This window comes from Canis lupus, chromosome X (assembly GCF_048164855.1).
Source record: "Canis lupus baileyi chromosome X, mCanLup2.hap1, whole genome shotgun sequence".
Taxonomy (NCBI): Eukaryota; Metazoa; Chordata; class Mammalia; order Carnivora; family Canidae; genus Canis; species Canis lupus.
The window spans coordinates 1,813,485-1,840,781 of NC_132876.1; the positions used below are offsets into that span (position 1 = coordinate 1,813,485).

The window sequence follows — 27,297 nt, forward strand, 5'->3', positions numbered from 1 at the left end:
CAGTTACTTATTGTCTTATCAGAAAACTTTTATATGGTTGTCTTATCAGCTATTCTCTTATCTATATAACCTTATAACACACTTTAATGAGTCAAAGATATGCACTTGTATATGTAGTTATGGTTTAACAGGAAGACAGTTAACTTGTTCTACTTTTTAAGAAGAAAACAGTATGATTTAAATGATAGTCTGGCAACAGGCATAAATGTACGGTACAGAAGCCAGTCTTCTAAAAGCCAGTTATGTATTCTAGTTCATTAAAATACATTTCACGGCCACTATGATGTGTCTGGCACTGACTCCAAACATATCCAGCAGCTCGCCCGGCTTCCCACTGCGAGGCACTCCGGCCACTGCCAGCTGATGGACCAAGATGTCAGGTTCCATGGAGACAGCTGCACAGACAGCCTCCCCGATGCCACCTGGGGAAACAAGGGACATGAGGCTCTGTTCTGGAATTGGCTAGTCAGCTTTATTTTTTTTTAATTTTTATTTATTATTTATGATAGTCACACAGAGAGAGGCAGAGACACAGGCAGAGGGAGAAGCAGGCTCCATGCACCGGGAGCCTGACGTGGGATTTGATCCCGGGTCTCCAGGATTGGGCCCTGGGCCAAAGGCAGGTGCCAAACCGCTGCGCCACCCAGGGATTCCGCTAGTCAGCTTTAAAGCCCCTAAGTATAGAGGCCTTTGAATTTGCTGGTTCCTAGGGAAAAATACTTTTCACTGGCCATGGATTTATCTAACAGTCATCAGTTGACTAGCCAGGAGAGTTCTCATTCAAAATGTGGGTCTCCAAATTGCTCCCAGCCCCACGACACTCCCCCCAAACTGCTCTCAACTGGGGCTCCACTGATGCAGGGCTCTGTAAGCTCAGGTTCTTAAAGCTGTCGGGAACTGCCAAACGATTAAACCAAACAATAATATATACAGAAAAGAACGACCAGCAGGCCTGAAGCTGTTAGCTTCAGCAGAGCTACCTGCATGGATGGCCCTTGGGGGACACCTAGGCAATGGGCTGGTGCGAGGCCCCTGGAGTGACTGCTTTCCTCTGGGAGTCAGGAGAATTGGTGCATGCTCCCAGAGGGGACCCGTGTGACCAGCACCCAATAAAACTTGGGGTCCTGAGTCTCAAGTGGGTTCCTTAGGTCTCTAGTGATGCGTTTGCCACCGCTGGAGAAGGGAGAGTGCTCACTGGGACCCTCATGGAGGAGAGGGAGAGAAGGATGGGAAGGTGTAGGGGTTCTCCACCCCTGCCCTGTGTCTTCTCTCCTTATGGGTCCTGGTGTGCGTCCTTTCCCTAGAATAAACCTCAGCTGTGAAAGCACTCAGAACGCTCCTAGAAAATCACTGTAGGACACAGGTATGCTCTTGGGGCCCCTGACACAGGAGCACATGAAACTCCCCACTCCCTCATATGCCCCACCTAACCTTCCCAGTTCCTTCTCCCTGACACAGTTTTTCTGCATTTACTGTGTTCTCTGCTTGCAAGGCACCATTCCCATTTTGGGAGGGAAGCAAATTATTAATCACTGAAAAGTCAAGCACAACTGTGAAGCTTTTCAAGACCCCTCCCTACCCACAATGCTGAGTTAGACACTCCTTTGTGCTGCCACTGAGCCACTTGGGCACTAGGTGTTATACTATGCTGGGGTCACACAAATGAGTATGGGTATGGCCCCAACCTAAGGAACCAGTGTAGGTGGATAAGAGACCCCTAAAATGATACCCTTGCAGCAAAAGATCAGTAACAGAGGTTGTTGGATGAGTGCCTGCCTGGATGACACCCAGAAACATGTCATGCTTCCAGTCATGGGAAACAAAAACACATCCCGCCAAAGCAGACATTCAAAATGATCCTCAAGGCCTGTACATACCTTCTGGGTAGTGGTCCTCCACGGTGATAATACGGCCACCTGTGGCTTTGGCATTGGAGATGATGGTGGTAACATCCAGGGGTTTAATGGTAAACAGGTCAATGACACGGATGGAAATATCTGGAGAAGAGCAATAGCAGCTTTGTATGTGAAACAGACTTACAATAAAAAGACCAATTAGGGCACATGAGGCAGCCCAAGTCCTACCTCTCCCCAGCTTAAAATTCAAAATCCAGCAACACAACCAACTGACCTTCCTTGGAAAGATCTTCGGCAGCTGCTAGAGCTTCATGCAGAGTAACTCCAGCTCCAATAACAGTGACTTTGTCATTGACATCACGGCGGATGACCTGATGATGTGCCCAAAAACAAAAAAGCTGTAGTTACTACAGAGTGCATCTCCAAGAGAACACAACACCACTATGCTGCTTTTCTCCAATCCTACCAATTTCACTCAATAATTCATTATATAAAAAAAGCTGAATCGGCACACTGACAAACAAGGACTCCCTTTTTGATAAAACCTACTTCATGTTCATTTTACAAATTCATCCATCATGCTTCATGATTTACGGTGTGCCAAATTACTAAGTTCTTATAGAATACCTTTGGCAAAAGGAGGTGGATTTCAAACTGGGATCTGAAAGGCAGGCGGTCAGAAGCAAGTTGTATGGGCCATGTGCTGCAGACCACAGCCTCATCCAGAGAGGGTCTAGAAAGGCACCCTCTCTGGACTATTTGGACGTCTTGCTGGGGCATGCACACAGATAGGACTCTGACAACAAACGTGTTAATGGACATCATTCTGGGGGCATTTGCAACATGCTTTGTGACAAACACCTTGTGTGACCAAAGTGCCCTATAAGGCCCATATGCATTGGGGGCTCATTCTGCAGCTGGGGAAAGTGAATCCCAGAGTGGGAGGAACTCACTCAGGTTAGGGCTGAGACTAGCATCCAGGCCCATCTGACATCAAAGCCCACACTCACAACCACTTGCTATTCTAGCAAGCAAAGACAGGGGCCTGGCCTTTTTCCATAGTTTTATTTCCAACCAAAGGCATCTGATGTTCTTCTTTATTTCAACCCTTTGTATAGGTTTCCTTGTACCTTAAGAACCATTGCTGACAGTAAAAATACTCCGGGCCTGTAAGCCACCCCGTTCTTTGGGAAAGTCCTAGCTTTTTCACATGCATACATATAAACATGTGTGCGCGTGCACACACACTCTGCAAAACCTAGCTCTTCAATTATCCATGCCATGCACATTACCACATTTTAACTCACATCCTCTACCATCAATAACTTTATTTTTTTCAGGACAGGGCAAATATTAGGGAAAAAAAGAGAGATATGAGAAAGCTCTGCACATCACATGATGTCACGGAGACATTCCCCCTCCCCGCCTGCCCCTCGACCCTTAGCGGCAAACACATGGCCTTGAGTTTCAATGGGGGAGTACAGGCGGGGAACAACTGAACCTGGAGTCAGTAGTGAAGGTGAGTACTGCCACTTTCTCATTCAGTGCTGCCCAGCTACCTAGTAGCAGGTCACAGACTGTTCTGGATAGACCCGCAGTTTTGCAGCACTAAAACCAATCACTGCTCACTCATTCTGAGCATTGAAAGCCATGAATTCTGCAGCAGCTTGACTCTTAGCAATCAAGTCAGATGTCACCTGTTGCTCCTTTCAGCCTGGCTATTGCCCCTTTCACACATTTAAGTATTAATGATATTCTAAAAAAGCTTAAAGATAAAAGATATAAAACTTTCTGATGCAGCATGATCTCCATTATGTAAAATATACACATATGCCTGAAAGAGCTGGGAGGAAACATGCCCCAACACTTGTAAGCCCTGCTATCCAGCTGGTGCAGCAGAGCCACTTACTTTCTCCACAGACTTCTGGTTTTCTGCACACATGGCCCTGACGGAGACCAGGTCAATGCCCAGGTCTGAGTTTTGCTCTTGCTGCTCACTAGCTGTGAACCCTGAGTAAGCTTCTCATCTTCTCTCTCATCTACAACACAGGGCTGCCAACAATTTGTGCTTCTAGGGCTCTTGTGAGAACACGGAAGACAGGAAGTGCCCAGTGATGCTAGCCTTTATCAGGTCAGTGGGCAATGCATTCACATACCCTTTTATTCTTGGCTTGGCTCTGCAAAACCCCAATCTAAAAGATTATACATTTGAAATAGGTTCTATCATTTGTTTAGGTTGAGGCTGTGGTAATTTACACCCAAAAGACTCAAATATCTTTAAATTGTTAACCACTTTATCCTTAAGAATTCAACGAAGAAAGAAGAAAAACTCCTGTTTGGAGAAAAGTTCACCTCAGACTGACAGTGACAGGATGTTCCTTTCTGAGAAAATCAGGCAAAGGTCACAACTGATTTAAAAAAAAAAAAAAAAAAAAAACTAGAGCAAAGAAAGGATCAAGTCTTGACTGTGGGGACACCTAGTGCTAGCTTTAGACCACTAATCTCCATCTGAAATGATACTAGGAGACTCTGGGGAACTTTTAAGGCCTTACCTTGGCCTGTCCAACTGCAAAGCTTTCTTGTGGGGTGTAAATAACTGCAGTTTCCGGTCGGCTGGCTCGAATATAGCACATCCCCTAGGGCATAAGTTAAAACCAGAGCCACAGTTTAAAAAAAAACTAAATTTCCAACTAATAAATTCATTTTAAAAAAGGGGAGGGGGAGGAAGACTTAACAGTTCTTTTGACTAAAAACAAAGTGCATGTTTTGGAGCAAAGAATAAGCATCTACAACCACTGGCAAACAGGTCAGGTGTCTCTGATCAGATTACTACCAAGCCAGGCAAAAGCCTAGGTAGGACCCTGGCAGATGCCCTCAGTGACAAGCTTTCTATGCTGTCACATTCAATGATTTAGGAAAGCTTTCCCAAGTATACAGGCTTGTTCAGTCTTCACAGAACACAAATTCAGGTCACAGCACTGACTCACATTTTAATACAAAGCCCAGAACACAATGTTAAGTAAGCAACTAATTTTTGTCATAATGGCTTTTAATACTTCATTCTCAGAAATACCTTAACACACTAGAATATAAAAAGACTCGCTATTTTAGCAATGAGAGGATGTAAATATGTTTATCAACTTGAACACATAAATCAGTATAAATGAATACTCAAGTGTCTAAAAGTATTTGTTAAATCACACACATATTTAAACTATACATTATAACCTGATATATTAATTTAGAAATACAGGTTGTGTTCATTCCTTCACATTATAAACCAATCCTATTCAGTGTTTTTATTGAGATAAAATTACTTATGTGCTCTATGAATTCTGACAAAGGCATACACCACGTGACCATCACCCAAGTGTGAATAACATTTGCACCTGCCAGAAAGTTTCCTCTGGTCTCTCTCTCCACTCTCCCCACCTGAAAAGCAACCTCTAATTTCTATCACCACAGCTTTGCCTCTTTTGAACTTTTGAGAGATGAAATCTTCCAGCACAGAGAAGATCACTCTATATATGCACAGACATAAAGCAATTTCCAGAATATAGTAAATTAAAAAGTACAGAACGATACAGTGTGAGCCCACTTAGGTTTAAAAAAAAATCATACGTCTCTAATGGGTCAGAAATGCTTAGGAACTTTTATTGCCCATCCCAATCATGCCCAAGGCTGTCTATGCAGGGCCATGGGTGGGCATAGGGATGTGTAGTGAGGACAGTCTGGGGTGACCATTAGTTGGAGCAGCTGAAAAGGTACCGACTCTGTACTCTAGCCTCCCCTGCAGCTGGGTTCTGGACAGGAATTAAGTTGAGTCCATCTGCTGCTCTTGTGTGAAACTTGAGGAGCAGCAAGTGGGGCAGAAGCCATACTCTTGCCTTTCTGAGGGAAGACCAAGGCTGAGGACTCTGAGGTTTGTTTGCAGTGGAGACACTGACCACCCACTGGCCACCTTTCTGGATGCCAGGAGACAGCATGGGGTGTGTCTAAGGCCATTATCTAATAGCTCCCTGCTGGAGCCCACTCCTGTGGCATTGCTGACAGCTCCCTTCTTGGGAGCCTCTAGAGCATCCTCTCTTCTCAAGCTGAGCCCTGACCCTCAGGGGCCCACTAGATGTTGTTTGGCCTCCTTTCACATGGTCTTTTACGTGATCATGCTTGCATTTTATGTGCTTAATCATCTTTTTTGGGGGTAATTTTTCTGCTTTTTAAAAGAATCCTTTAACATTATCTTCCATAATGAATATTACCTTTACACTAAGAAGAAAAAATGGGAAAAAACCCAACCATCAGTTTCAAACTAGTAGCAGAGCCCAGAAGCATTTTGTCTTGAACCAATGTCTCCTTAAAAAATACCTTAGTATTGGCTGCCAGGAGAATAGCATGCTCAGTTGAGGTGGCATCACTTGGATAGAAAATAGTGCAGTTGCGAACAGATCGGAACATGGCTAGATCCTCCAGGGCCATCTGGGAGGGGCCATCTTCACCTGAGAAAGCAAAGCCACAGGCCAACAAAAACATGATCAAGGGCCAACTGGGAATCTGCCCTCTTCTGGACAAGCAATAGCTTACTGCCATGGGGGCCCCACACCTGTAGCAGAGCCCTATAAAACTGTCCAATTCTTGGGCCAACATGATGTGTAATGAGCTGCCACAGGTCTACCTCCCTTGAGACATCACTGTGACACTGTGGGTCAGGATCCTAAAACTGATATTCTAGATCAAAATAACCAGTGGTCTTATCTGGCCCTGACTCTCGCCAGTGTCTGGCACTTGATCATTGGCACTGCTATCCATGGGGACTCGATGCTCTTTTCCCTGAGCACTGGTAGCCAAGTTGGCCCCATCAAGTCTCTGTGCCCCTATCCTCTTCTCCTTAGGAGGGTCCCCTCAAGCTCTGTCCTTCCTTCTCCTCTCCTCTTCTATATTCTCCATCAAGAGACTGGAATTTTCAAATTGAAGCAGTCTTATTCATTTTTTGAGACCTTCAAAGTAGCTGAGCATACCTTTGGGGCACTCTTGAGGTGCTGTCTGAAGTAAAGGGGCCTTAGGGTATGTTTGGGAAGAGAGCTTCTGGCCAGAAATACTATGCAAAGAGAAAACCCAATGTACACTGGGGCAGCCCAGCTCTTCCAGCTAAGAAAGGGACTGTCACACTATGTACACTGCCTGGGACAACTATCTAACCTTAGGACCCCTTGCTCCTCTGGTTGGACTCAGAGCCAGATCTCTACTTAGCAGACTGATTTTAACAGCACACCTGGCCCCAGACAAAAACCCTGGACCAGGTCTTCTGCCTGGCTCACTTCTGAAATGCTGTTGGCCCTTCTCTCCCCACTCTACACCTACCATCTGGCCCATTCAGAGACTTCTGGTAAGTCCCAGAGAGGACTCCCAAGCCCCCCTCCCTTTAGGATTCTAGCAGTGTAAACTGTCACGTCTACCTGGATGACCTAACTCCACTACAGGCACATCAGGTGCCTCATCTTTTCCACCAAGTCCTCATTTCTGTCATTCATAAACACAACTCCCTGATCTCTCTCAAGCAACAAACTACTAGACACTTTTTTTTTTAACTTTTTGTGCAATTTTGGACTCCTGTACCTGTCTGCAATGTTGATCTTTCCTCAGACTCACCCATATTTTCTATCCACTGCTAATACACACCATGTATCTCAATCCTTTCTCTGACTTCCCTGTTTTCTGTTGTTTCCATCTAGCCTGTCCCGCCAGGTTAATGCCCCAGAGCTGTATGTCTCAGCTTCACTCCCCTGCATCCCACTCTTCAATGCTTCTGGTTCCATTTGACCAGCCTGCTCAGCTCAGGCAGAGAGCCCTGGGCGAGCTATGCTCCTCACTTCCCTGGACCCATGCTGCTTATCCCCACTTAGAGAGTACCACACCAAGAGCAGAAAGGAAGTCCGTGATACTGGGCTGGCCTGATTCATATCCAGTATGCAGCTCAACACATAATGGGCACTCAGGACAGATCACGGTTTCTCAATGACTAAAAAAGCAAGCACTTTACAGTAACACCAAGAAGTCCTCTCAAAAGTAACCCAGAGTGTCTAAAACTTTTAAAACACAACATGGCGTTAAAAAAGAGGTTACAAATCACCAAACATCATAGTATATTGGCGGTTCAACTGCTCACATGCCTTCTCTGTAAAGGAGTAAGACTATCAAAATGGGGCACTGAGAAGTCATACCAACGGATACCCCACAGTGGGACCCAATAAGGTTGATGTTGGTTTCAGAGATGGCTCCCATCCGGATTTGATCAAATGCTCGGGTCAAGAAGGCAGCGAAGGTGCTAACGAAAGCAACAGTGCGACCACGGGTGGCACATCCCAGCGCCACGCTCACCTGCAACAGAAAGATGACAATCAGAACACCCTTGGAAAAGTTGCTCTATTAAAAAAATTAAAATGCAAAAGCCTTAAAAAATGAAACCTAGTAGTACCCCAAACCTGGCAAATCCATGGTGTTCCCTGAACTGCCGGAAAACATAGGAGGAAATGTGGCACTGACCGGATTCCCTCAAATCAGAAAGATAGGAAGAGCAGACAAATAAGGAAGCTAGGGACACACAAAGCCTCCCCACAGTCCTTCGGGTCTCCTTTTGCACCCCCTTCTTCTCATCCCCTCACATGGTGCCCTCACCTCACACCTCCTGGGAAGTGAGAAGTAAACAGTGGAGGCTTTCCTACTGGCCCCCAACCACTCACCTGCTGCTAGGAGACATGGCAGCTCTGCACCTACCTAAGGCCCACTTGCCATGCTGAGTCTCACTCTTCTCTCACATTCTGAAGGGGATCTCCAACAGTCCAAGTATCCCCCCTCCTCCTGGATTCAATTCCTTTCTCCCGTTCTCTTGGATCATTCTCTCACCTTTGCGTATGTATTAGTATCTTCCATCTTTCCCTTTCCACCTTGTCCTCCCCCCCCTCCAGATACTAACCTTCATCTATGCTCTGCTTCATAGAGAACTGCTCTCAGCACCCTCCCTTTCCCATTTCCCCGCTCTCTGCACAGCCTCTTTTGTGTATCACTAAAAGGCTTTCATGCATAAAATCGTTAAGGCAATAGAATGGAAATAAGAATTCAAGTAAAGGAACTTCTGACAACTAAGGAGAGTCTTCATGTAACCTTTAATTGGGTAATTTCAATATTGATTTAAAAAGTCTCAAAATTCAATATATGGAAAATTACATCCTTACAGCTACTTAAATTTGTGATAAGAAATTCAGATGTTATCTTTAAACTAGGCAGAAAACATAGTTTAGAAAAACACACTCAGTGGTTTGGAGAGCAAATGCATTTGAAGACAATTGATCTATCTACCTAACCCCTCCCCCAACAGGTACCCTGACCACCCCAACCGAGGGCCCAGAGCTCCCACATCCTCCAAATCCACTCTTTCCCCCCAGTTTTGTCCATCTCAGGAAGTGACAGCACTCTGTGCCCAGGTGCTCTGGCCCACTCCTGAGTGCCAGCCTTAGCTCCTGTCCTGACATCTGTCCTATAGCATCCTAGTTCTCCTGCCCAAACAGATTCCAGAAGATTCCACTTCTATCCAAGCTGGTCCAAGTCCTCACCTCCTGCCACCCCCCACCAACTTCTCTGACAAGCTATTCTTCACACTGCAGGGTCCTGTGAAACACATCATCATGTGGTTTCCCAGCAAACTGCAAGAGAACCTGAGACGCTGAAAGTGGTCAGCACCATATGAGCTGGCCCCTGGTTACCCTGCCAAGTCAATTTCCTTATGTACTCACAATGTTTCTGTCACTCAGTCCTTCCTTCTGTTCCCATGACAGCTCAAATTTGGGCCTGCCACAGAGGTAGCTGTGCCCTCTGCTGGGAATGCCATCCTCTGGGTATGTGTATGGCTCTGTCGCTCAAGTCTCAGGTTAAATGTCACCTAATCCAAGAGACCATCCCTGACTGACCCTAGACACTTGTACTGTACACCCCAGTTTCACCGTGGCACTGGATACCACCTGCTGGCTGCTGCTTTACTAGTCTTCTTCCAACTGTGAGAACATATCAGTAGGCACAGAGTATATGCTAATCAATGCTGCTGAATAAAGGAATCAATGAAATGGGGAGCCAGCTTTCTGATAATAGACTCAATTCAGCAAATTATGGATTGTATTTTTTCCATTCAAAAAGGAAATAACTTAATGAGATCCACAGAAAAGCGTACATATTCTTATAGATGCGATGACCTACTTTACTGAACAGGGCGGCTTAAATTCTAATACCAACAAGGCCAGAGAAACACCATGAGTGAATGTGCAGGCTGGAAGAGGCAGGGACATGGCCAGCTGGCTGTGGACAAGCATCTAAAGGGAGCCCCTGCTTGGCTCCAGCTAACTGGTAGCAGGATGGAATGCTGTCTCGGTGCTGACAGATCTTCCTATTCTTCAAGAGAATCCAGAAATTTGGATTCTATAAATAGACTAATTTTAACAGCTGACCACCAATTTTAAAAATTTACAAATGCTATTTGTTCCAAATAAAATCTTTCTGGTTATCCCGGTGGTCCCATGAGATCTGCAGGCCCATAGTTTTCTGGCTAGTGCTGTTTTTGGCCTCTACGATTTGTAGATAGATATGCATTGTCCTTTCTGGTGGCGCAGAGCTTTAGAAGTCAGTGTTTACTTGGATTAACTGCTTTTTCTCGAGAGAGAGATGGGGTGTCGTGTGGGGGTGTATACATGCATAAAAGAGACTCCCTGGTATTCTGGGGAGAGACTGAAGCACTGGTATACAGAACAGCTGAACTCAAGGCCATCTTGAGGCTGCAATTAGGGCAACATTTGAGCATCTATGATATAGTAGGCTCTATGCTACAAAGGAGAGAAACCAGTCCTTTGTAGCTTTCTCAATCTAATGGCCTCTGGGTGGTTGTAGGATTGCTTGGTATTGGACTTGGCTGAGCAGAAAGAGAGGGAACACCTAATACCCTAATACTCCTGGCAAGCTTGGGGTACTTTGGGCCTGGAGCCCTGGGGTCATGGCTGAGACTCTTGGCCTGCTGCCCTGAGTGGACCTGGTTCTGGGCAGTCTGCTATGCCGCTCCTTGCAGTCCCAGAAGCCACTCCACAAACTGCCTGGCTATGCTCTACTTGTTTCCTCAGAAACATTTTTTCCCTCCAGTTTCTTTGCTTTTATAAATGGAAAGAAAAACTAATTTGAGGCTGTCCTCCTGTGTCCAGCAGGCCACACTTAGTCAGTGAGAAGGCCCAAGAGAAATGCCCACAGCACACGTACCATGTTTTGCTCAGCAATATAACATTCAATGAACCGCTCAGGGTGCTCCCTCTTGAATATGTCTGAGAAGGTGGAGTTCTTGGTGTCACCATCCAGCACAATGACTCTATCGTTTGCATGGCCCAGCTTGGCCAGAGCCAAACCACATGCCTTCCGAGTAGCTATCTGGAAAAGTTGAACAGCAGAGTTTCTTAGTGCAGATTTAAAAAGATGAAATTTTGTGGATTACAAATTGTCTTCTACCTTGATAAAGAAAAATTCATGATTCACCAATAAGCTCTTTAGTATCGCAAAAATGGATTGCTGGCCAATCTTAAATCCATACTTGGCTCACTGGGTATCAATTCTCAACAGGTTTATTCTTTTGCCCCATTCATATACTTTATCAAAAATTTAAATGTACCAAAATGCAAATGCCTGAGATTTTTCACTATAAAACTCAATGTTCACTGCAAGTATTATCCCATTAGGATACTATTTGAGATTGGACTGAATTTATGGATTAATTTAGGGGAGAACTGACATCTTCACAATATTGAATTTTTGTACTTAGAAATCAAGGTTTGGCATTTCCTCAAAATGTTAAAGAATTACTACATGACCCAGCAGTTCTACTCCCAGGTATATGCCCAAGAGAAAAATGTATCTCAACAAAAACTTGTACACAAATGTTCAAAGCAGCAATATTCACAACAGCCAAAAAGTAGAAACTAAACCCAAATGTCCATCAAGGATTGAATAGGTAAACAAAATGTATGGTACATTCATAAAATGGAACATTGTAGTTGCCACAACAAGGACAAACCTGGAGAGCACTGTGCTAAGGCAAAGAAACCAGACAAAAGGCTCACATGTTGCATGACCCCGTTTACATGAAATGTCCAGAATAGGCAACTTTATATACAAACAAAGTAGATGAGTGGTTACTAGGGGCTGGACAGAATGGAGAGTGACTGCTAATAGGTGTTGGGTTTCATTTTTTTTAAAGATTTTATTTATTTATTCATGAGAGACAGAGAGAGAGAGAGAGAGAGATATGCAGAGACACAGGCAGAGGGAGAAGCAGGCTCCATGTAGGGAGCCCGATACAGGACTCGATTGGGGTCTCCAGGACCAGGCCCTGGGCCGAAGACGGCCCTAAACCGCTGAGCCACCCAGGCTGCCCAATCTTTTTTTTTTTTTTTAATTTTATTTGAGAGTGTGTGAGCAGGAGTGGGGGGGGGGCAGTAGCAGAAGAAGAGAGAGTAGCAGGCTCCCCGCTGAGCAAGGAGCCCAATATGGGGCTAATCCCAGGACCCTGGGATCATCACCTGAGCCCTAAGCCAGATGCTTAATTGACTGAGCTACCCAGGCGCTCCAGGTGTGGGGTTTCTTTTGCGGGTGATGGAAATGCTTAAGATTGAGTGTGGTAATACTTGTATGATTCTGTTAATATACTTAAATCTTGAAATTGTACACTTCAAATGTATGGACTATATAGTCCTAATAAAGCCACTATTAAAAAAAAAAAAAAGGTTTGGGGACACCTGGGTGGCTCAGCAGTTGAGTATCTGCCTTTGGCTCAGGGTGTGATCCTGGGATCGAGTCTCATGTCAGGCTCCCTGCATGGAGCCTGCTTCTCCTTCTGCCTGTGTCTCTGCCTCTCTTCCATGACTAAATAAAATCTTAAAAAAATAATAAAAAACAAGGTTTGCTTCTTCACTTGTCTTTGTTCATTCATCAAAACACCTAAAAAATATTTTTTGGGGGGGAGGGGAAGAGGGAGAGAGAGAATCTCAAGCAGTCTCTATGCCCAGCATGGAGCCTGATATGGGGCTTGACCTCACACAACCCTGAGTTCATGACCTGAGCCAAAACCAAGAGTCAGATGCTTAACTCAATTGAGCTACCCAGGCACCCCTAAAATATTTTTAAAAATACATAATTCATGTGGACAGTACAAAATTCAAGTTCTGAAAGCCTATCGAGCAAAGAGGCCATCTTCTCTCTGATCTCCTGGCCCTCAGCCACCCAGTCCCCTGTCCAGGGGTACGCAGAAATGATAAGTCTATGTAGCTTTTTGGGAGTGGTCTATGCACAAATATTTGTTGAGCACCCAGGTGCCCCTATGATGCCCCCTTTTAAGATTTTCTACACAAAAAGAGAATTATACTCTAAGTTGGTTTACAACTTAAAAAATTTTAACAATGGGGTGCTTGGGTGGCTTTGTCAGCTAAGCATCTGCCTACAGCTCAGGTCATGATCAGGGGTGGGTGGGGTCCCCTGCTCAGCAAGGGGTCTGCTCCTCCCCCACTCATGTTCTCTAATAAATAAATCCTTTAAAAATTTGCTTAAAGATTTTATTTATTTATTCATGGGGGGGGGGGGCAGAGAGACAGGCAGAGGGAGAAGCAGGTTCCATGCAGGGAGCCCAACATGGGACTTGAATTCATGATCACACCCCAGGCTGAAGGCAGCGCTAAACCACTGGGCCACCGGGACTGCCCTAAAAAAATTTTTTTAATAGAGATGCTTGAGTGGCTCAGCAGTTGAGCCTCTGCCTTTGGCCCAGGACGTGATCCTGGAGTCCCACATCCGGCTCCCTGCATGGAGCCTGCTTTGTCTCTCATGTATCTCTTTGCCTGTGTCTCTCATGAATAAATAAAATCTTTAAAAAAATCAAAAAATTAAAAAAAAATCAAATTAAAAAAAATAAAAAAATAAAAAAATTTCAACAAAAATATAAATAAAAATTCTAATAATAATTTGGGTGAGCTTTTTTAGCCTCTAGCTGAGTGGTTTCTAATTTCATGAGCATTTAATGCTGCAATCAACATTCATTCTTCTAGATACATATGCACACTTGTGTAGGATATATTCCTGTGAATTGTACTATTAGTTCAAAGGATGTGAAAAGTTAAGGTGCTGCCAAAGCCTTTATTAATATTTCCTGATTAACACCTTTCTTCCGCTTTTTGTTTTCTAATTTCTTGAGTAGTCAGTTCACCTTATCTTAACCCATATTACCAGGCTAAGAAAACATAAAGCAATACTCTAAATGTCTCTAAATAAAGGGGAAAAAACCCCCCAAAAGATCAGAAAATATTTCCTTCCTCCTTGGCTCATCACCTTGTTTCCTTAGGTCCTGAAGACGCTGCCTATTTTGGGTCTGCTATACTGTACCAAAAGGCAGGATATAAACATGGTAAAAAGCTTATCAGGGTTTCATGCCTAATTTGTATCCTTTTTGAGTAACTGGTTTTTGATCAACTGACCTACTTACTTCTTTCTGTAATCCAGGGAGTAATAAATTCAAAAGCTAGGCCCAGCCAGGCTCCCACCCTTAGAGCAGACAGGATTGTGGCAGTTTCATGCACATGAGACCATCAGACCACAAACTGAATTTTTCTTTTTTTTTTTTTGAATTTTTCAAACAAAAGCTACACAGTACTAGGTGCGAGTAAGTACAACTGACTGACAAGAAAATTCAGACTTAAGTTTGAAATCAAAGAATATAAAAAAATAGTAAGAAATAAGATAAAATCATCTCTATTGCTTATAATTTTTAGTTACATGTCATGCAATCTAATAACTGGTTCATCCATGGAGATCAGAGTAAACGAAGAGTCCTGTGTATTTTTAAAAAGCAGAGAACAAAACAGTTTGCCTACCTGCTCACCAACTGTGTAAGCAGGTGGAGAGGCCATTTCTATATCCAGGATATTGACTGGAGGAGAGTCTTCAATAGGGGGTTTTGGTTCAAGATTCTTGTTGGTCTCTATCTGACTCTCAATTAGTTTGATAATTGCATCAGCTCTTTCTTTTGGCATTGGCTTTCCATGCCAATTTTCTGCATCTTCAACACCTGCAACCAAATAAAAGACGTTAGTACTCCAAGTATATAATTGAGTGTCTGTTAGGTCATCTGAAAGACATCCTGATAGAAAAGATGTCAGCCAAGGACTCACAGGAGTAAAAGCCTGGTACAGTGGCACAGGGAGCCTGAGTTGGTACTGCAGCCACACAGGACAGCTTGAGAAGTCCCAGAGGCTCTTGATGGAGGGCCACTGGCCCATATGCTGTTGAATGGAGGAAAGAGTGTAGGACAGGAGGCTGGAGAGACAGGCAGGGTGGGCCATGGAGGGTCCTGTGTGTATAAAGAGTTTGAATTTTGTCTGAAGCAAGACAGGAAACCACTGAGGAATCTGAAATGGGGAGGTGACTGATCACATCTTAAATGTAGGAAGATCACCATGGTGGCTGTGTGGAGACTGGCCTAGGGAGACTATAATTAGGGAGAGATGACACAGGTCTGAGCATGGGAGATGGAGAGCAGTGAGCAGAACTGATATATACTTACTGTAGAGGCAGCATCAATTAGAACTGATGGCAGACTGAAATTGCACGTAGGAGAAACATAAAGTTAAGTGAAGGCAAATACCAAGAATTCTCCCAGGAGCAAATTGGTCAAGTGGTCATTTACTGAACTGGGGATACCATAGTAAGACAGTAACTTAGGGAGGAATCATAGGAACCATTTTATTCTAAAGCACCGATATTAAAACACACCCGTAATCACACCCTTTGCAACTATTTGTACTTGAAATTATTAATTTCAGGTGTCAGCTTTGAAAACTGCAAGAGGACTTTCAAGACACCCTTCCTTCCCCAACCCTCAGTTCCACAGGTATCTTTTCCCAGAGGTGCGCCACTTCACTAGCTCCCTATGTGTCCTGCAAGACAGTGTGGGGACAGGCAAGGGTGAGTGCATGTACGCGTGCCTTTATTTGCGTATGAGTTTTCAGGCACATAACAAGCACACTTTCTCATTCTGCACTCCTTTGCAGATCACTCTCTCTCAGTCCTCTGATGGACTATCCTAGCCATTCCTCCTGTATGCAAAAAAATCACTGCTCACTAGCTGGGCGCCTGGGCTTCTCCTGCAACCCTAATTAGATCTGCTATCTAGAAGGGCTAAGCAGGGACCCCTGGGTGGCTCAGCGGTTTAGCGCCTGCCTTTGGCCCAGGGCGTGATCCTGGAGTCCCGTGTCAGGCTCCTGGCATGGAGCCTGCTTCTCCCTCTGCCTGTGTGTCTCTGCTTCTCTCTCTGTCTCTCAGGAATAAATAAAATCTTAAAAAAAAAAAAACGAAGGGCTAAGCAGAACAAGAGCCTCCAACACATATTAAAGGCATAATCACTGAGCACTAAGCCAGCTTGTCTGCCTGGCCATCCTGAGTCTCCTGCTGCATTGCTGTGCAGACAGATGTTTTTAATAACCCTAAGCAGAAAAGAAACATTTGCTTACTTGGAATGCCACGGCCCTTGAAGGTCTTGGCCACTACAGCAGTGGGCTTGTTCTTCACTTCACTCGCCTGCCAGAACACCTGGCACAGTGCCTCCACATCACGGCCATCCACCACGTAAGTATTCCACCTGTCAACCCAGGAGGAGGCCAGGTTACAAGGTGAAGGCGGGATGGAGCAGAGAAAAGGGGACATAAAACAGGATACTGTTACCCAAATGCTTCACAGCGCTTCTGATAGATGTCTATGCAGTGCTCAAGGGGCAAGCCACCACTGTGGCCCACGCGGTTCACGTCGAAGATGGCCACGAGATTGTCCAGATTGTAGTGGGAAGCAAAAGCCAGTGCCTCCCAAACAGAGCCTTCTGAGGATTCACCATCTCCCATGAGGCAGAACACCCGGTAGCTGGGGCAAGCCAAGAAAGGTTAAGACTGTGCTTACGGATCCTCTGGTCACTCAAACAAATATATTTCACGGAGAGAAACAAAGGAACAGACTGAATGTCGCTTCACATCATTAAGTTCCGAAGCCTATTTTCCTTGTCAATTCTGTCCAAACTCCACAGCTAAGGAAATAACTTTAAAAACTTGGGCCTCACAAGACAGGCTTCACCGTTGGCTATTTTCTCATTCTAGCATTCCTCTGCTGCTTCCCTGGGACCCACAAACAACAGGGGATAGGGAAAAAGTAGTGCCCTTAACACCCAAATGACTTTCTAGATAAAGTTTCTTCGTAAGCTTCGTTTTAAGTACTGCCATCTTCTATTTCTGACCTTACATATTTACGATAGTAACAAAACAGTCTACCTCAGGAGCATATGTTCTGTCGTGAAAAGTAAACTTCTACACAACAAAAACACAAGAATGTTAATATCAATAAAACACAATCCATATCCCACAAAAAATGCTGCAAAATTAAAAAAAAATAACCATAGAATAGGGACTTAGACCATAATGAGAGATGAAAGAGCCCCTGTAGAAAAAGAACCCTTTCATTATTAACTTACAGGGTCCCCAAGGCAAATGCTCCAGCTATTCACTCTATAATGAAGCTCACTGAGAGGTAGAAAACAAAGTCATCACTCTTAAAAATAATAGAAATAAACCAGTTTCCACACTGCAGGCAGCACTTAGAACTCAAACCAGAGAAGCCAGAATAGTTTCCAGAAACACGATTTCTTTACTGTTTGGACACTTGGTAGTCTAAGCTTTTAAAACAATTACTGTTCCCCAACTAATAAGCAATAAATAAAGCCACAGTACCTGAGTGGTAGAATGGGGATAGGTAAGCAGTTACTGGGTAAGCGCCTTACCTGGCTTTGTCAAAGTACTTGCCAGTATATGCCATCCCACAAGCGGCCCCCAGTCCTTGCCCGAGCCATCCGGTTGCCACATCAACAAATGACAGCCTCTGTAAGGGAAAGATCAAATGAATCTAGACACACAGGCTGCCTTTTGGGGGTAAAATCCTCTTTACCACAACCACATGCACCCCAAGTCTCAGATCAACATCACAGACAGGGGAAGCCATAGTAATCCATGGTCAACTGGACCTGTGGGAACATACCAAAGGACAGTTTCTCCAAACAGCAGCCTAAACGGAGCCCAAGAGCAAAGCACAAAATATAAGCATGAGCCTTGCCATTTTCACCAGGTCTTTTCTCGAGTCATGCACAAACCAGGTATTCAATCTTTTTGGAGAACATGGGTTCTTAAACAGAAACCAAAAACACTGAAGAAGATTGCAATTTCCCTGGTCTGAAAAACTCAGTCAAATGAGGTTTCAGAAGTGGTCATCTAGAATGCCAGAAATGAATCACTTTACACCACTCTCCCCTCCTCCTGCCTGTGTCTATGCATAGAGAAAATCTCTATCTCCTGGAGAAAATGCCCTCTAGGCACCACAAAGCAGGGTGAAAATTCCCAAGCTTCCAAAGACATAAGGAACCTATTCAATGCTTCCACTGCCACCACCTCAAACTGGCCACAAACATCTGTCACTGCAGTGACCTCCCAACTTTCCCCCGTAGCTGTTCTCAACATAGCCACCAGGGGGAGCTTGTTAAAATTCCCCCCCCCCCCCCCATCTCCATCTCCTGCCAAGTAGAGCCCAAGTTCTTGCACCAGCCTGTCCACTCCAGCCCCCATCGGACATGCTGGTTATCTAGGTTTCCCATCTGACCCTTCCCACCATGCAAATATCCGTTCCATTCAAGCCAAGAATTAGGTGTTGCTGCTACCAAAGATGGGCCAATGGCACTTGTTAGTCTCATCCCTCTCCTGTCCAGCTCCACCCTACTGCTCTGCTCCTCCTAGGGCTCTTTACCTTCTCTATTTTCTTCACACACTTTGTGGCCCCAGAGACTCCCTTTCTGTTTTGTATCTCTGGCCTCAGAACCATCCCACTGAATTTTCTCCTTCCACTCCATGGTTCCTAGCATCTGGCCCCCAGTTGCCTGGTATGCTCTTGGACTGAGCCAGGGCTCCACACTCAGACCAACTCTGCTTCCCCCTTCCTTTAAAGCACGGGTGGGGAGGGGCAGTAAATGAGCTCACTTCCTCTTTAAGACTTCATTTTGTGGGTACAATGAAGAGTCCCCTTCAGGCAACAGGAGGCTGTAGGACTGAGAAGATTGGCAGGAACCAGCATGATGCCTGGCATCAGAGAAGTACTCCCACATGGGGATTCCCTAAGAACCCTTATGCTGGGTGTGTGCGTGTGTGTGGATACACTAATTTAAGGGAGACAAAGCTAAAATAAAAATGCAAGCAATGCGCTGTGCGTACTCATTTTTCAGATGGTACTTCTCACCTTTGTTCTGGCACAAAGTATGCCTCAAGAACAAGTTTACAAAAAAGGTCATTTGGCTTCTTCCCTGGCCTGCTTGACTGGAGAAAACAAGAGCTGATAAAACAAAAACAAAGGCCTGGTGGGGGGAATAGGGGGATCCCAAGACCCTCCCCACAAGCCTTCATAGTACCTCATAGTAATACTGATAGTGCGAGGCCTGAACAGTTAGCCTCCTAACACAGTTGTCTGCGCTGGACATTTACACCTCACAAGCACCAATCGTGAAGACCTTGGCTCCTCTACTGTAGTAAGTCCATTTATACCATTCTCAGCCAATGCCAAGATAGACTATGCTCCTTTGTGTTTTCTCTTTGCTTCCAATTTTATCTGCTTCTTAAATCTGATGTATATATAAGTTCTGGCACCTGAACAGTGCCCAGCCTACTACAGCACACCACAAAGCCTCTGTATTTCCCACTCATTTTCTCTTTTCCCCTTTAATCCCTTTCACTATTTTTTGTATTCCCCATATGAATGAAACAGAACATTTGTCCTTCTGCAATTGACTTACTTCACTCAGCATAATCAGAGTGTGACAAAACATGAGAGACACCTAACTCTGGAAGACGAACAAGGGGTGGTGGAAGGGGGACTGGGTGACAGGCACTGAGGAGGGGCACTTGACAGGATGAGCACTGGGTGTTATACTATAATGTTGGCATATCGAACTCCAATAAAAAAATATACAAAAAAAAAAAAAGCCAAAAAAACCCCAGAAAGCCTCTTTATCCCTCTAAGGCCAATGACTATGAATATGATACCAGCAGTTATGGGACAGTCTAGCCATCTTACTACTTTTTATTTAAAATTATTTATTCATGAGAAACAGGATGGAGAGAGAGAGAGAGAGAGAGAGAGAGAGAAGCAGAGACACAGGCAGAGGGAGAAGTAGGCTCCATGCAGGGAGCCCGACGTGGGACTCGATTCCGAGTCTCCAGGATCACGCCCTGGGCTGAAGGCAGCACTAAACCCCCAAGCCACCCAGGCTGCCCCATCTTACTATTTTTTAAACCAGAGATCTGAATGCTCATCCTGTGTTTGTACACCCACGTTTGTTCAACTTTTATCATGAAAGAAGGTCAAGCTCGTAAAAAAGTTGTAAGAACAGTACAATGAAATCCCATATGCTCTTCACCTAGATTGCTAATGCACCACTTTACTTCACCTTGCCCTTTCTACATGCACACTCACAAATTTTTTTTACCAAACCTCATTTGAGATAACATTTCAGACATAGATTATAATTATAACCCCAGATACTTCAGCTATGCCCATATTCTGATTTTTTATATTTTTTCCCAAAAATGTATTTGACAGAGTATGCACAAGCACATGTGCACAAGCATGCACGCGCGCGCACACGTACACACACACACACACACACACGGGGAGCAGCAGAGGCAAAGGGAGAAGCAGCCTCTCTGCTCAGCAGGGAGCCCAACATGGGGCTTGATCCCAGGGTCCTGACATCATGACCTGAGCTAAAGGCAGATGCTTAACCGACTGAGCCACCCAGGCGCCTTTTTTTTTTTTTTTTGAAGTAGGCTCCATGCCCAGTGTGGAGCCCAACATGGGGCTCGAACTCACGACCATGAGCTAGCTCAAAAGTCAGATACTGAACTGACTGAGCTATCCAGGCACCTCTAGACTTTACTCTTTCAACGAATTACTACTGCCCAAATCTGGAGTTTCTGTTTGTATGTGGTGCTCAACCAGTTGAGTTTTAAATGTTTTGCTTACGACACACAAACTTTCAGACAGCATCAAAAGAACTGCATGTTCTAGACTGACCTTCCTTTTAATATTACTCCTCTTTCCTCTCCACCAATGTCATGAGGTACCTGATACTAAGTATAATGATAAAGACCCTCACTGTGTCAGGTCAGATCTACATAGAAATAGAAAGTAAAGATAAGGGGATCCCTGGGTGGCTCAGCGGTTTGGTGCCTGCCTTTGGCCCGGGGCGTGATCCTGGAGTCCCGGGATCAAGTCCCACATCAGGCTCTCTGCGTGGAGCCTGCTTCTCCCTCTGCCTGTGTCTCTGCCCCCCTCCCTTTCTCTCATGAATAAATAATTAAAATCTCAAAAAAAAAAAAAAAAAGAGAAAGTGGGATCCCTGGGTGGCGCAGTGGTTTGGCGTCTGCCTTTGGCCCAGGGCGCGATCCTGGAGACCTGGGATCGAATCCCACATCGGGCTCCTGGTGCATGGGGCCTGCTTCTCCCTCTGCCTTTCTCTCTCTCTGTGTGACTATCATAAATAAAAAAAAAAAATTAAAAAAAATACTGGTATCCCTGCCTTAAAAAAAAAAAAAAAAAAAAGAGAAAGTAAGTAAAGGTAATTAACATGTGGACTCTTTCCCAAAATTAAACTCAATTTTCCTTGAGCTCAGCTAGTCAGATCCACTGTTGCCCACCTCTACCCAGGCAGCAGAGGATGGGAGCATGACCCTGTCAAGGGGGGGCTTTAGTGCTAGGTGGGATAAGGCAGGGCACCAATGAATGAAAGGAAGGATGGCCAGTTGCCATAAGTCATCCTTCCCTCCACTGTAGTCCTTGCTAGAACACCATTTAGATCTTTATAAAATGCCATGATCTGAATATTAGTGCCCCCCCCAAACCTGTATGTTGAAAGTCCAAGGCTCAAGGTGATGGTATTAGGAGGTGGGGGTCTATGGATGGTGATTAGGTCACAAGGGCAGAACCTTCACAAATGGGATTAGTTTACCCTTATAAAAGAGGCCCTAAAAAGACTACTTCCCCTTCTACTATGTGAGGATACAGTGAAAAATCTGCAACCAGGATAAGGACCCTCACCAGAATGGGACCATGTGACCTTGATCTTGAATTTCCAGCCTCCTACACTGTTGGAAATAAATTCCTATTGTTTATAAGCCACCCAGTCTGTGGCTATTTTGTTACAGCTGACTAAACAGACTTCAACGTGGGGCAAAAAAAAGAAGAACCAAAAGGATAAGCTGCACCCGTTTCAGGCCTTGTTGCCACATGGTGGCTTTTCGAATGATTTTAAGAGCAAGCATCTGAGCAGGCCCTGGGCTCCTGTGCTGACTTACCTTAGAGGCGATGAAACGATCATTGTCTGGGTTCTCCGGGTCCTCCTGTTTGTATCTCATGATGTGGAAGAACAGCACGGACATGATCTCAGCAGCACTGCTGCAGGATGTGGGGTGGCTTTAAAATAGACAGAACACAGGTCATTTTTTACAGGTAAGTGATTTACCAGGGACATGGTACACGAGTAGGCCTTTTAGTACATAGGCTCTCCAGACTGGAAGCAGCAGTCATTTCTCCCAGGCATGGAAGAATCCAGCCAAGGAAAAAGGATCCAGCACTGCTGCTTCCCAAATCCATGGCTTTTAAGGTGCTGTAAGGCCCAGTAACCTCATAACCTCCCCCCCCCTCCACCGGAGAGAAGGACCTCTAAGACCAGCCCCCTTCTATCAATGGAGCACCTGCATATTTGGGGGAGGTTCACCTGGTGACATTGTAAGCACATGAATATTCTTTAACTTGTTTGAATTTATGTGATATCATTAATCAGAAATACCACAAAGCAGAAATAAACCCGTGCAAATATAAGAAACTAATATTTAACAAGAAAGGCAAAAATATTCAATGGAGAAAGAACAATCTCTTCAATAAATGAAGCTGGGGAAATTGGATATTCACAAGTGAAAACACAAAACTAGAAACCCTACCTTATGCCACTTACAGAAATTAACAAAATAAGTTAGGATTCAAATGTTAGAACAAAAACCATTAGATGCCCAAAAGAAAACAGGAAAAGGGGATCCCTGGGTTGCTCAGTGGTTTAGCGCATGCCTTTAGCGTGATCCTGGAGTCCTGGGATCGAGTCCCACATTGGGCTCCCTGCGTGGAGCCTGCTTCTCCCTCTGCCTGGGTCTCTCATGAATAAATAAATCTTTAAAAAACAGAAAACAGGAAAAGATCTCCTTGACATAGATCCTCATACTGATTTTTTTGGGGTAAGACAACTAAACCCCAAGGAACAAAATAAAAAAATGAGTGAGACTACATCAAACTGAAAAACTTCTGCACAGCAAAGAAAACCATCAACAAAGTGAAACAACCACCTACCTACAGAATGGGAAAAATACTGCAAACCATATATCTGATAAAGGATTAATATCCAAAATATATAGAAACTCATACACAATAGACCCCCCAAATCAGTTAAAAAACAGGCAAAGAACCTGAACAATTTCCCAAAAAAGATACATGAATGACCAATAGGCACAGGAACTGATGCTATCACTATTCATCAGAGAAAAACAAATAAAAAACCACAATGAGGGATCCCCAGGTGGCTCAGCAGTTTGGCGCCTGCCTTTGGCCCAGGGTGTGATCCTGGGGTACTGGGATCGAGTCCCACATCGGGCTCCCTGCATGGAGCCTGCTTCTCCCTCTGCCTGTGTCTCTGCCTTTCTTTCTCTGTCTCTCTCAGGAATAATAAATAAAATCTTAAAACAAAAAAACACAATGAGGTATTACATCATCTTTTAGAATGGCTATCATCAAAAAGCCAAGAGGTAACTACCAAAATAACCACTGCTTTTTTTTTTTATTAATAACCACTGCTCTTAGAAAGCAGTTGACATGGGAGTCCAGCCACTCCCTCCTTAATTTAGGAGGGAAGAGGGGACAGAGAAGGGGAACAAAACCAAATTTCCATAGCGCTTGCCTCAACTTTCAGAAAAGATTTTCTGTCCAGCTCATGTGTGTTAACCATTTCTTCTTTCAAGGTTCACAATTAAAAATGGAAACCTAAACCTCTTGCCTTCCAAGTAGCCCTAAGTGGATGACATGGTTTAAAAAATTGTTAGATACCTTTAAAAAAACAAATAAAAAATAAAAACTGCTAGATACATTTAAAAAATGCAAACCATTATTAATTTTGAAAGTGAAAGGAGCAAAATGAAAAAGTGTAAAAAAATTCCAAAATACGCAATCTGGAACATATCTAGACCGTACTTTTAACATCATAGCTCAGGAAGGAAAACAAGATTTTAAAAAGAGACATCATGCAAAATATTTTATTCCACTATTACAGAAGTTAGAAATCAGTAACAGAAGGAAAACAGGAAAACCTACACATTCATGAAAATTAAACACCACACCTTTTAAAAAAATAGTTTACCAGGGAAAGAGAGCGTGCAACAGAAAGCATAAGGGGGGAGGGAAAGGGAGAAACAGGCTCCAACCCAGAACCCTGGGATCATGACCTAATGGAAGGCAGACGCTCAACCAAATGAGCCACACATAACCCATAAACACCCTCTTAACCAATGAGTCAAAGAAGAAAACAGAAAATTAGGAGAAAATTGGAAAGAAACCCAGCAAACTCTATGGAATACAGGAAAAGCAGTACTAAGGCAAATATACAATGTAAATGTTCGCATTAAAAAATAGAGATCTCAAATCAAAACCCTTAACTTACAACTTAACTAGAAAAACTAAACCCAAAGCTACCAAATAGAATAAACGTTAAAACAGAAATAGATGCAAACCTATAGAAAAAGAAAATCAAGAAAGATTGGTTCTTTAAAAAGATTAACAGAACCAATCTTTCCACTATATTAAGTAAAAATGAAAAAACTTTTAATTTTTAAGCATACTAAACTAACTTGAAATTTTTTTTTCGGAAAAGAAAGAATGGTACCAAAAAAAAGTAAAATATTACCAACTGTACAGAAATAAAAATGACTACACAGTACCATAAAGAAACGTACAGCAATAAATCGGCTTAACCTACAAAAAATTTCTAGAAACAGAATTCAAGAAGGCCGAATAAAAAATAGGAATTTTTTTAAGTAGGCTTCGTGCCCAATGTAGGGCTTAAGCTCCCGCCCCCCCATCAAGAGTCAAGTGCACTACCCATCCAGCCCGCCAGGGGCCCCAGAAATAAAAATTTTAAAGAAACCCATAGCTAGTAAGGAGATTGAATCAGAAGTAAAAAGCTCTCCACCAAAAAGAAAACTCCTGACCTGATGGCTTCGCTGGTGAATCCTACCTAATAGCTAGACAACCAACATCAATCGTCCTCAAACTCTCACCCCAAAACCTGGGGAGAACACCGAAACTAAGGCTAGCGCCGCCTTGTACCAAGGTCGCTCAAGCAAGCCCCTTACGGGCCAGCCAAACACGCTAAGGACACGCAGTCGAGCCTCCTCAGCAAGATTCGAGCTACTGTAAAGCTCCTTTGCTCCCACTCGCACTCGCCCCTCGCGGGCCTCCCTTTGTTCCAGCCCACGTGCTGGCCTCGGGACGCGGGCCTCGAGCGCAGCCACTCACCGGAAAAGCCCCGCCCCGCTCAGCGTTCCGGCGCCAGCCCCGCGGCGATCCCGGGATTCAGCGCCGCCCCCCCGCCCCCCCCCCAGGTTCCTCCCGCCAAACCCCGTAAGGCAGCAAGGGCACGGCGCAGCGGCCAGCATTGGGGCGGCATCCACGCCGCCACGGCCGTAAAGCAGGGCTTTTACGACCGAGCCGGCCCAGCCCCCCACAACCGGACTGAGCCGGCCCAGCCCCCCCACGACCGGACTGAGCCGGCCCAGCCCCCCCACGACTCGACTGAGCCCGCCCAGCCCCCCACGACCGGACTGAGCCGGCCCAGCCCCCCCACGACCGGACTGAGCCGGCCCAGCCCCCCCACGACTCGACTGAGCCCGCCCAGCCTCCCACGACCGGACTGAGCCGGCCCAGCCCCCCCACGACCGGACCGAACCGGCCCAGCCCCCCCACGACTCGACTGAGCCCGCCCAGCCCCCCACAACCGGACCGAGCCGGCCCAGCCCCCCCACGACCGGACCGAGCCGGCCCAGCCCCCCCACGACCGGACTGAGCCGGCCCAGCCCCCCCACGACTCGACTGAGCCCGCCCAGCCCCTCACAACCGGACTGAGCCGGCCCAGCCCCCCACGACCGGACTGAGCCGGCCCAGCCCCCCACGACTCAACTGAGCCCGCCCAGCCCCCCCACGACCAGACTTAGCGGGCCCAGCCCCCCATGACCGGACCGAGCCGGCCCAGCCCCCCACGACTCGACCGAGCCCGCCCAACCCCCCACGGCCAGACTGAGTCGGCCCAGCCCCCCCAGGACTCGACCGAGCCCACCAAACCCCCACGACTGGACCGAACTCGCCCAGCCCCCAACCGCCTGACTGAACCCGCCTAGTCCCTCAACCGTCGACCGAGCCCGCCTAGTCAGTCCCTCGACGCCCGACCGAGCCCGCCTAGTCCCTCAACCGTCGACCGAGCCCGCCTAGTCAGTCCCTCGACGCCCGACCGAGCCCGCCTAGTCCGTCCCTCGACGCCCGACCGAGCCCGCCTAGTCCCCAGATGACTGGACCGAGTCCGCTCAGCCCCCCGACGGCCCCATCCTGTCTCCGAAGACCAGACGAAGTCGGTCCAGGCCCCCACAACCGAGCCCGCCCAGCCCCTCAACGAGCGGACCAAGTCCGCTCAGCCCCCTCCGACCGAGCCCACCCAGGGGTGCCGCCCCCCGCCTCAACGGCTCTCTTCGCTTTAGGTTTTTGTCGCCGCCAGGCCGGCCGCTTGGGGCCACGAGAAATTGGACGAGGGAACCTTACCCAGAGCTTGAAACACACGTGGCCCTGATGGAGTGGATGCGCAGGCGGTTGGCCATGTCGCGCAGCACCTGCAGAGTCTTCGAGTCGGGCTTGGCCTCCTCGGGCATCGGCGCAAGAAGCTTGGAGTCCGCCATCGCTGCCCCCGCACTGGCGTCTGACGAGCGAGCGGCGCGGACTGTCTTAAGTAGTGTCGGGTGCGCTGTGGATCCCTCCGCGCCGCTCCCTCCGCGCGCTGAGCTGTGGGGCCTCGCGCCAGCCCGGGCGGCTCCGGCCGCGCCACGCCCCCCGCGTGGTGAGGCCCGGCTCCCTCCGCGCGCCGCTTCCCGCCACGCGCCACCTTCCTCCGCGCGCCTCTTCCCCCAGCTCAGTGGACTTTGAACTGTTGTCCTTTGCGTGT

General features: G+C 46.0%; 2 protein-coding genes across 3 annotated transcripts in view; one reads left to right on the forward strand and one right to left on the reverse strand.

Annotated features, from left to right (window-relative positions):
• TKTL1 (transketolase like 1) lies at window positions 1-27,126 on the reverse strand. 2 transcript variants are annotated; one of them, XM_072817647.1, is made up of 13 exons: window positions 26,901-27,126; window positions 22,349-22,466; window positions 17,740-17,837; window positions 16,641-16,832; window positions 16,430-16,557; window positions 14,795-14,988; window positions 11,145-11,309; window positions 8,075-8,231; window positions 6,222-6,352; window positions 4,409-4,492; window positions 2,131-2,227; window positions 1,878-1,997; window positions 1-422 (listed from the first exon to the last, which is right to left on the reverse strand). In XM_072817647.1, the coding sequence occupies exons 1-13, from the start codon at window positions 27,032-27,034 to the stop codon at window positions 250-252; spliced, it is 1,791 nt and encodes a 596-aa protein (XP_072673748.1). In that variant the 5' UTR covers window positions 27,035-27,126; the 3' UTR covers window positions 1-249. The 2 variants fall into 2 exon arrangements, with proteins under 2 accessions (XP_072673748.1, XP_072673749.1); XM_072817648.1 differs by lacking the exon at window positions 26,901-27,126 and adding an exon at window positions 25,608-25,716.
• Window positions 3,922-27,297, forward strand: part of TEX28 (testis expressed 28) — a 42,688-nt gene continuing 19,312 nt past the window's right edge. The window contains exon 1 of the mRNA XM_072817651.1: window positions 3,922-3,987. Coding sequence (XP_072673752.1) covers window positions 3,971-3,987 — 17 coding nt within the window. The 5' untranslated portion in view covers window positions 3,922-3,970. The remainder of the gene's footprint in view (window positions 3,988-27,297) is intronic.

Coding starts and splice junctions, on each gene's coding strand:
- TKTL1 (XM_072817647.1), bottom strand. CDS start 27,034: ATGGCGGACTCCAAGCTTCTTGCGCCGATGCCCGAGGAGGCCAAGCCC. Junction 22,467..26,900: donor ACGTGTGTTTCAAGCTCTGG/GTAAGGTTCCCT, acceptor TCTATTTTAAAG/CCACCCCACATCCTGCAGCA. Junction 4,493..6,221: donor TCCTGGCAGCCAATACTAAG/GTATTTTTTAAG, acceptor CTTATGCCCTAG/GGGATGTGCTATATTCGAGC.